Below are 10174 nucleotides of genomic sequence, written 5' to 3'. Positions count from 1 at the left end.
AAAACCAGAAGGTCAGAAACCAGGGGCCTAGCGGGGATGGCTACCCGGAAGGCATTTACAGTTACCACAGGGGGGGGGAGACGAGGGGGGCAGTTCATGCCTGCTGCCTTGGCCATGGGATCCTCAGTTCAGCTGGAGACAAGATCCCACCGCACACTTAACGTGTGACCTCTTTCCACCTTGGCTCTCCCCTGCCTCACATCAATTTGTCCGCATCATTGAGTCCGTGCGGAAGGGGAAAAAAAGACAATGTTTTTGTCCTGGGTAAACCTTGACTCGGATGTTGTCGGGCTGCAGGGATCCTTACCTCGCAAGCCGGAAAATTCCCCACCCCCGTCAAGGCTCACCCACCTCCCCGCCCACCCCACCCCACCCGACGACAGCGGCCCTTCCACACACAAAAAAAAATCAAAATTAAAAATTACTCTCGCCTGAGCGCTAGCGCGAGGAGAAGTTGGACGACTTCACGATCGTGATCACGCTGGTCGTGTTGACCTTGGTGGGTGTGATGGGCCCGCAGGCCACCGTCCGGGCGAAGGTCTGGAGGGCCTCGTACTTTGAGCGCAGGGCGTCCAGCTCCGTCTTCATGTCGGCGTTCTCCGCCGCCAGCTTCTCCACCTCCTGCTCCAGCTCGGCCTTCTGCCGCTCCAGCTCCTCCTTCTGCGTCACCCGCTTCACCCGGCAGCTGGCCGCGTAGCCGCGGTTCTTCAGCGTCCGCCGCCGCTGCTTCAGGTTCAGAATCTCGTCTTTGGAGAGGCCGCGGAGGTGGTGGTTCAGCTCCCGCACGGACATCGACACCAGCTCCTGGTCCATCAGCGCAGGGGTATTCTCCCCCGACTCTCGCTTAATCTGTAAGGAACAATGGCAGCAATGGTAAACTGGGCAGCAAGGCAAAGGTCCTGAGGGGGGGGAACCATTTTCGGGGGGGGGGGGGGGGAGGAGGGGCAGAATTGGCAGAAATCTCAATATGGCTTCTACGCCAGCGGGATTTCCCCCAACCGATTGTATCCCCACCCCCTCCCCTCCACCACACCACCCCCCCCAGAAAAAAAACAGTGATCCCAACTTTAAAAGTCGGAATATCATTTGCATATATTTAAATATGCTCATCAGACCATTATGCATGATAATCTCCCCCCCCCCACCCCCCCAAAAATCTCCCCCCCCACCCTCCCCAACGATACATTGTCCATTCTGTCGACCTGAATCACAACATATCCCCCGTAACGTCCACCTGGCGAGATGAACGAGACGCACAGGTCGGTATATCCCACAGGGGAGGGTGAAAGGGTCATGCCCGGGCATTGCCCCCTGATATTGACTGGGCAGTGCCAGCAGGCAGTGCTGGGGAAGGGGTTGTTCTGTGGAGTGGGGTGGAAAGGAGTTGTTCTGGGGGTGTTTCAATATATATATATTTTTGAAAATTTGACCTTTTAAAACCAATATTGCTTGTGCAGCATGGCGGCACGGTGGTTAGCGCTGCTGCCTCATGGCGCCGAGGGCCCGGGTTTGATCCCGGCCTCGGGTCACTGTCCGTGTGGAGTTTACACATTCTCCCCGTGTTTTCGTGGGTCTCACACCCACAACACAAAAAGATGTGCAGGGTAGGTGAATTGGCCACGCTAAATTGCCCCTTAATTGGAAAAAATAATTGGGTACTCTAAATTTATATATTTTTTTAAAAACGAGATTGCTGGCAGGGCAGGCTGATGTTGGTGTTGAGCTTGCTGTGCACAAATTGGCTCCCACATTTACTATCGTACAACCGTGACTCCGCTTCAAAATACTTCATTGGGTGTAAGTTAATTCCATAGTCTAATGTCCCTTCTCAGCTCCATCTTATTCTTAAACCGTGTCCCCGGTTCTAATCTGCCCACCCCCCCCAACCAACAAAACAAAACATCTTTTCGGTATTTACCCTACTCAAGGTCTGAAAAGTTTCAACAAGATCACCGCCCATTCTCCTAAACTCTGATGGGTAAGGCAGCACGGTGGCGCAGTGGGTTAGCCCTGCTGCCTCACGGCGCCGAAGTCCCAGGTTCGATCCCGGCTCGGGGTGACTGTCCGTGTGGAGTTTGCACATTCTCCCCGTGTTTGTGTTGGTTTCGCCCCCACAACCCAAAGATGTGCAGGGTAGGTGGATTGGCCACGCTAAATTGCCCCTTAATTGGAAAAAATGAATTGGGTATTCTAAATTTATTTTTTAAAACTCTGATGGGTATAGGCCCAGTCTGTCGCTAGGGTGCCCGTTCCATGGAAACGGGTAGACCCTCCATCAGCCAACCTGGAGTCCATCAGTCTCGACAACGGGTTGTTAGGGAAGTCACGTTTAGCTTCGGCTCCCAACTTAAAATAACAATTTTACTGGATGCGGGTGTCACTGGTTAGGTCAGCATTTATTGGCCATCCCTATTGCCCTCGAGAATGTAGTGGACAGCTGCCTTCTTCAGCGCTGCAGTCTCCAAGGTGTAGTTACACCCACTGCGCTGTTAGGAAGGGAGTTCCAGGATTTTGACCCAGCGACAGTGAAGGAACGGCCGATATATTTCCAAGTCGGGGTGGTGAGTGACTTGGGGGGTAACCTCCACATGGTGGAGTTCCCAGGTATCTGCTGTTCTTGTCCTTCTAGATCAGGGGTGGGTAAACTACGGCCCGCCAAAGGTATTTCTGCGGCCCACCAAGTCATTAAAAAAAAAAAGTTTTTTTTTAAAAATTATTTTTTTATTTTTTTTATTTTTTTTAAGGTTAATGGGGGGGGGGGCTGTTGGGTTACTTACTGGTATAGGGTGGATACGTTGACTTGAGTAGGGTGATCATTGCTCGGCACAACGTCGAGGGCCAAAGGGCCTGTTCTGTGCTGTACTGTTCTATGTTCTATATGAGGCGCCCAGAACCATAACCGGGTGAAGTAATTATTTTACTTAATATACTATGCGGCCCTTTGTGAATTGTGAATTTCTGAGTGTGGCCCTTGCACGGAAAAGTTTGCCCACCCCTGTTCTAGATGGTAGTGGTCCTGGGTTTGGGAGATGCTGCCTAAGGAACCTTGATCAGTTCCTGCAGTGTGTCTTGTAGATGGTACAGACTGCTGCCACTGTACGTCAGTGGTCGTGGGTTGAATGTTTGTGGAAAGTGGAGCAATCAAGCGGGCTGCTTTGTTCTTGATGGTGGTGAGCTTCTTGAGTGTTGTTGGAGCTGTAACCCCAGGATACATATACATTGCATACAATGCAGAAGGAGGCCATTTGGCCCATCGTGTTTGTACCACCCCACTTAGGCCCTCACTTCCACCCTATCCCCGTAACCCAATAACCCCTCCTAACGATTTTGGACACTAACGGCAATTCAGCACGGCCAATCCACCTAACCTGCACATCTTTGGACTGTGGGAGGAAACCGGAGCTCCCGGAGGAAACCCACGGCGACAGGGGGAGAACGTGAAGACTCCGCACAGACAGTGACCCAGCGGAGAATCGAACCTGGGATCCTGGTGCTGTGAAGCCACAGTGCTAACCACTGGCTAAATCGCTGGCTTTGAAAGCAGACCAAGGCAGGCCACCAGCACGCTTCAATTCCCGTACCAGCCTCCCTGAACAGGCGCCGGAATGTGGCGGCTAGGGGCTTTTCACAGTAACATCATTTGAAGCCTACTTGTGACAATAAGTGATTATCGTGCTAACCACTGTGTTACCGTGCTGCCCATATAATTGTGGGTTGCTGTTGTTTGTGGGGGATTCAACGATTTAGATTTAGAACAGTACAGCACAGAACAGGCCCTTCGGCCCTCGATGTTGTGCCAAGCAATGATCACCCTACTCAAACTCACGTATCCACCCTATACCCGTAACCCAACAACTCCCCCTTAACCTTACCTTTTTTTAGGACACTACGGGCAATTTAGCATGGCCAATCCACCTAACCCGGAGCACCCGGAGGAAACCCTGATAATGCCTTTGAATGAATGTCATGGGGTGACGGTTAGATCCTCTCTTGTAGGAGATGGTCATTGCCTGGCACTTGTGTGGCGTGAATGTAACTTGCCACTCCTCAGCCCAAGCCTGGATATTGTCCATGGCTTGCTGCATTTGGAAATCGACTGCTTCGGTGTCGGAGGAGTCGCGAATTGTGCTGAACATTTGTGAGGACATGCTATCCCGTCAGAAACGGTTACAGCTCAGAAACAGGCCATTCAGCGCATCTGTTCTATGCTGGTGCCTAAGTTCCACAGGAGCCTCTTCACCATTCTCTACCTAACCCCATAGATAAATCTTCAATTCCTTTCTCCCTCGAGTGTTTATCCAGCTTCCGCTAAAATACACGTTTGCCGTTCGACTCAACTGTGGTCTCCAGGTCCACGTTCTCACCGTTCTCTGGGTAAAGACATTCCTGAACTCACTGCTGGACTTACTAATGACCATCTTATGTTGCATAGCCCTGAATTCAGGCCTTGCGGACAAGTAGGAACAATCTTGCTGGGAGATTAAATCAGCATCCCAAACTGGGGCTGCAATTTCTTTCTCCCTCCCTGACTCGGGCCTACCCTCACTGGCTGCACCTCAAGCACAAATTGACCGGGAGTTTGTTGGTCTGTGGAGCTCCATGCCACACCCTAGTTGGTCTATTCGGCTGTTTAGCTGAAAGACTAATGTGAGCTGGTATTCTAACCATCGTCCTGTCTCAATCTCAATCACTCCCTATGATTTCCTTTATTATTTACTTACAGGGTCCGAGTGGGGTGGCGCTCCCTTTCCAAGGGGAACGTAGGGTCAGAGGGGGTTAAACAGAGGTCAAAGGTGGCGGGGGGGTCAAAAGTATGAAAGGTTTTGATCGAGTAGGTAAGGGGAAACTGCTCCCATTGACGGAATGATCAGGAATCCCAGGACACAAGGTTAAGGAGAAAAGGATAATGGAGTAAAGAATCTCGGAATGGTTATGTTCAGTCCGTCACATCAAAGAATCACAGAATTTACAGTTCAGAATTAGGCCATTCGGCCCATCGAGTCTGCACCGCGCCTTGGAAAGAGCACCCTTAGGTCCACATCTCCAGCCAACTCCCCCAACCCCACCTAACTTTTTTGGATACTTAAGGGGCAATTTAGCATGGCCAATCCACCTAACCGGCGCATCTTTGGACTGTGGGAGGAAACCGGAGCACCCGGAGGAAACCCACGCAGACACGGGGGGAGAACGTGCAGACTCCGCTCAGACAGTGACCCAGCCGGGAATCGAACCTGGGACCCTGGCGCTGTGAAGCAACAGTGCTAACCACTCTGCTGCCGTGCTGCCCGATGTGGCGGTCCAATTGGATAGCCCTCACACGGGTGCGATGGGGTTGGGTGATGCGATGGATCTCCAAAGGATCGCAGAGAGACTGTGAAAGAAGAGCAATCCATCATACCTTTCCCAAGCAGAGAACGTACAGAATGTCCGATCATAAATTCTACCCCACCGATTTAATTAAGGAGGTTCAATTCTGCAAGAATGCTCCCCGATCCCCATTGCAAAATCTTCAGAAGGCCATCCATCCTTATAGCCCCAGCGGTTAACCCTCGTGGGCTGTTTTCCCCACAAGGGGCAACCGTGGTCCCCATTGTAATGGCCCAATGGATCAAACCCCTTTGCCTTCAGTTACATTGTGCAAGATTCCGATGGCATCAGTCACTCCCTTTTCACTCTCAATGCACGGAATCCCAATGGAGCCATCCCAATTCCCGATGTACGGAACACCGATGCATCAAACCATTTCTCACTTCCTTTATTCCCGGTTGTCTGGGCTGGGCAAGGCGGCATTCAACTACTGGTTGGGATGAGAGAATTAAGGGTCAATCATGGAGCGTGAACTAGTGTCACCTCTAGGCCAAAGTGAGTCAAAGGGAAAGTTTTGTTTTCTTTATTTTTCCAATTAAAGGGCAATTTAGCGTGGCCAATCCACCTACCCTGTGCATCATTTTGGGTTGGGGGGGGGGGGGGGGGGGGGGGGGAAGAGACCCACGCAGGCAGGGGGCGGATGTGTAAACTCCACACGGACAGTGAGCCGGGGCCGGGATCGAACCCGGGTCCTCGGCGCCGTGAGGCAGCAGCGCTAACCACTGCGCCACCGTGCCGCCCCCGGAAGCCAAGTCACTGAACGTATTCAAGAAAGAGATAATATTTCTAGGTTTTCAATGGCATCAAGGGGTATGGGGAGAAAGCGGGAATACGGCCTTGAGGTCGAGGATTTGCCACGGTGGCGAATGGCGGGGCAGGCTCGAAGCGTCTACTCTTGCTAGTTTCAATGATTAAAGTGGTGACTCTATTGATAAAGTACACGACAATAAGCCATCTCAGCCAAGAGGTATCTGCTCTCACCTTCAGTGCTTTGCTTGCTTTGTTGCTGCTCATTATGTGTGGAGCCTGTCCAGAATGGGATCCCTGTATCGACGAAAGGTTAAAGGTTAGCTTTGCAGCCTTCCAAGCAAACGCTACCAAAGTTATCCCACTGCAGCTGCTGATCATTCCCAAACGGCTACATTCTTCCCCTCCCTTCCCGCCCATTTTTACATTTCCCACTATTGGCCATCCTCCACAGACCTTAATAATACTACTACTAATAATAATAATCTTTTATTGGCACAAGGATGAAGTGACTGTGAAAAGCCCCTAGTCGCCACATTCCGGCGCCTGTTCGGGTACACAGAGGGAGAATTCAGAGTTCTCAGGGAATTGAACCCGCGCTGCTGGCCTTGTTCAAGCATTACAAACCAGCTGTCTAGCCCACTGAGCTAAACCAGTGCGAACGTTGGGGGTCGGAGACTTAGCCAGGTCATTGACGTTGTTAGCATAAAGAAATATTCGCAAACAATGTGTCTCTTCGCTCACTCCACTCGAACCCTGAATCCCTACCCACTGTAAACGGGGCAGAGCAGAGATGACAATTCAAAACCATCCCAGACATAAAGACTGCAGATACAGGCACAGGCCCGAGGCTGGGCGTTTTGCAACAAATGACTCTCCAAAGCCAGTCCACCATCCCCAAGGCACAAGTGTGGAGTGCGATGGATTACTCTCCACTTGCCTTGGTGACTGCAGCTTCAACAATACTCGAGAAGTTCAACACCATCCAGGGCAAAGCAGCCCCGCTTGGTTGGCACCCCGTCCACCACTGGTGCACTGTGGCAGCCGTGTGTACCATCTGTGAGATGCGCAGCAGTATCTCACCAAGGCTCCTTCAACCTCACACGCGACAACTACCACCTAGAAGGACAAGGGCAGCACATCAACATCGCCACCTCAGGCATGCCCCATCCTGACTTGGAACTACGTCGCCCCGCTCCTTCACAGTTGCAGGGTCAAAATTCCAGAACTCCCTCCCTAACAGCACAGTGGGTGTACCTACACCACGTGGTCTGCCGCGGTTCGAGAAGGCGGCTCACCACCACCTACCCGTGTTGGGTAACAAAATGTTGGCCTTGCAACGACACTCCACATCTGTGAATGAATAAATAAATAAATAAATACAGCATTGAGATTTCCTCATAATTAAGGACCTCAAGGCCTGGGCAACCGTTCCACATCAGAAGCCTGATGTCGCGGAACTTCCACCAAACATGTTCCATTTCAAGATCAGGGTCATTTGCAATGGAGATGGGGCTCCTGCTACTAGTTGAGCATCCACTGTGGGGTGGGGGCAATGACTGGGGGAGGCAGTGGCGTAGTGCTTTTGTCAATGGACTAATAATCCAGAGGCCCAAGGCGCATACAATGGGAACTGGGTTCGAACCCCAGCAGTGGTTCGCAGCGCAGTAACCGGTGGTGCCCTGTACAACATTAATCTGTTCTTGGGATGTGGGCCCAGCCTCTGTTTCCCATCCCTAATTACCCTTGAACTGAATGGCTTGCTCGGCCATTTCAGTAGGGGGGCAGTTAAGAGTCAACCCCATTGCTGTGTGGATCTGGAGTCACCTGGAGGCCGGAGCTGGTAAGGACGGCCGATGTCTGTCCCCGAGGGGCGTTAGGGAACCAGATAGGTTTTATTTTACAATTGCCAATGGTTTCATCGTCATTTTTTTTTAATTTTAGAGGGCCCGATTATTTATTTATTTTCCAATTAAGGGGCAATTTAGCGTGGCCAATCTACCTACCCTGCACATCTTTGGGCTGTGGGGGGGAGACCCACGCAGACACGGGGAGATCGCGCAAACTCCTCACGGACAGTGAGCCGGGGCCGGAATCGAACCTGGGACCTCGGGCCGTGAGGCAACAGTGTCAACCACCGCGCCACCGTGCCGCCCCCATCACTCGACTTTTAATTCCAGATTATTATTGCATTCAAATTTCATCATCTGCCGTGGTAGGATTCGAACCCGGGACCACAGAGCATTCTCCCGGGTCTCTGGATGACGAGTCCAATGACAAAGGCACTACGCCATCGCCTTCCCAGATCAACGTGCCATGCTTACCTGTGCACGTTCTGATACACGGCATTCATTTGAAATAACAGCACCAGACAAAAAACATTCAGATCAACTCAGAAACTGAGGGCGGAATATTCCCACCGCTTTGGAATCCCGTGTTATTTTTATCCCCAGAGGATCAGCACTGACCTGGACAGCATCGGGTCAGCTCCTGGATTAATTCCCGAGCAGGGTGAAAATTCATTCACCGCCCCGAGAGCTGTTGACCTCTCCAGTGCCGGCAGTATCACCGGGAGAGGTAGACATTTACCGGTATGACACCCGGGCCTTCGCCCAAGGATTGGCACTGGAGGGAGCAACGCCAAGGCATCGCGTGATTCAGACTCAGCCGCAGGTTTGTGCCGAGGAACGTCCCGACTCAAGACACACGTGCCACGTGCACGCCTGCTGTGCCAACTCAGCTCCTTCACGTACCAACTTCTCTGCGTGAGCACCGTGCCAGGTGGCAAAGGATAAATGCCAACTTCGCCTCTCAGCTCAGAGTTCCCACATCCCTATTGAAGCCGTTGCTCAAAGGCCAATCTCCGTCCAGCTCATGAAGAGGATATTCCGTTCGCACAAACCCAGTCAAAATGCGCAAAATGTTAAGCATTTGGAAAGGATTCGGATTCCGAGGAGCGGGAAATGGGTTCACGGCAAGGTGACATCTTCACTAGCACCACACCCAATTGCCTAATTTCTTTCTCTCCCAATAACCTCACGGCAATCGAGTGCAGTGGGAAGGGGCCCATTACTGAAGTCAGCTGACTCAGCACAGTTCAAAGGTCGGGGCTGAGATCTGTAAATCACCACCGCACCAACTGGTGCATTTACTCAACTTCCCTTTTGGAGTTTTGTATTCCTTAAATCAGAGCGCTGTGTGCCGAGGTTTAACTGTGCAGAACTGTGGGTATGTGGCATCTGCAGAGATGCCCTCTCACCTCAATGGCTGGCCAAGATTCAGGGCCCCTTAACCGGGCCCCTGTTGGTGGATTCATGATGGTCAGGCTCGTGGTGAACCATTCCACAGGGGCCAATACCAAACAAAATTTGACACCGAGCCATTGGGAGATAGTTGGAGAGGTAAGGTGGGTTTTAAGATGTGTCAAAGTGGAGAAGGGGTTAGTGAGGGAATCCCAGAGCTCCATGCCCAGTCCACAGAGCCACAGGCAGTGGAACACCGCAAGTCCAAGAGGACCTTTAGATGTTTGTTTCATAGAACTTTATCGTATCTCATCTTTGCCTGGTTTCCCAAGGTGGATACTGGGCCAGTTGGCGTGGGAGGTGTTAGGGCAAAGGATGGTGGGTGAGTTGGCACCACATTGGCGTAGATGGTATAAAGGCCCATGGGGGAGGGTGGTGAGTGGTGCGGCATAGGTCAGCATGGTGGGGCATGAGGAGCCATGGGGGCGGAGGTTTGTGGGTGTGAGGGGCAAGGGCTAGTGGAGCGCTTCATGCTCCTCAGTTCTTCTGGAGTTGCCCGCCCTGACTACTAATCTAGTCCTTTGTCCCGGACCGAAAATCTGGTGCCCAGGCAGCCATTTTTAAAAGTCGGGTTTGGGCAGTAGAATGTTACAGTGCAGAAGGAGACCATTCGGCCCATCGAGTCTGCACCGGTCCTTGGAAAGAGCACCCTACTTAAGCCCATTCCTCCACCCCATCCCTGTAACCCAGTAACCCCATCTAACCCTTGGAGGCTACGGGGCAATGTTAGCATGGCCAATCCACCTAACCCGCACATC

At 51.9% G+C, this 10174-nt stretch overlaps 1 protein-coding gene across 3 annotated transcripts in view; it reads right to left on the bottom strand.

Annotated features, from left to right (window-relative positions):
* Positions 1 to 380: 380 nt before the first annotated feature.
* The window catches only part of LOC119956567 (transcription factor MafK-like), a 49403-nt gene continuing 39609 nt past the window's right edge, over positions 381 to 10174 (bottom strand). For all 3 annotated transcript variants that reach the window (XM_038783871.1, XM_038783870.1, XM_038783869.1), the window contains exons 2-3: positions 6349 to 6411; positions 381 to 849 (exon numbers count right to left, since the gene is read on the bottom strand). In XM_038783871.1, coding sequence (XP_038639799.1) covers positions 439 to 849; positions 6349 to 6381 — 444 coding nt within the window. In that variant the 5' untranslated portion in view covers positions 6382 to 6411 and the 3' untranslated portion in view covers positions 381 to 438. The remainder of the gene's footprint in view (positions 850 to 6348; positions 6412 to 10174) is intronic.

The sequence above is a fragment of the Scyliorhinus canicula genome, chromosome 23 (assembly GCF_902713615.1).
Source record: "Scyliorhinus canicula chromosome 23, sScyCan1.1, whole genome shotgun sequence".
Taxonomy (NCBI): Eukaryota; Metazoa; Chordata; class Chondrichthyes; order Carcharhiniformes; family Scyliorhinidae; genus Scyliorhinus; species Scyliorhinus canicula.
This window is presented reverse-complemented; position numbering and strand designations above follow the sequence as displayed.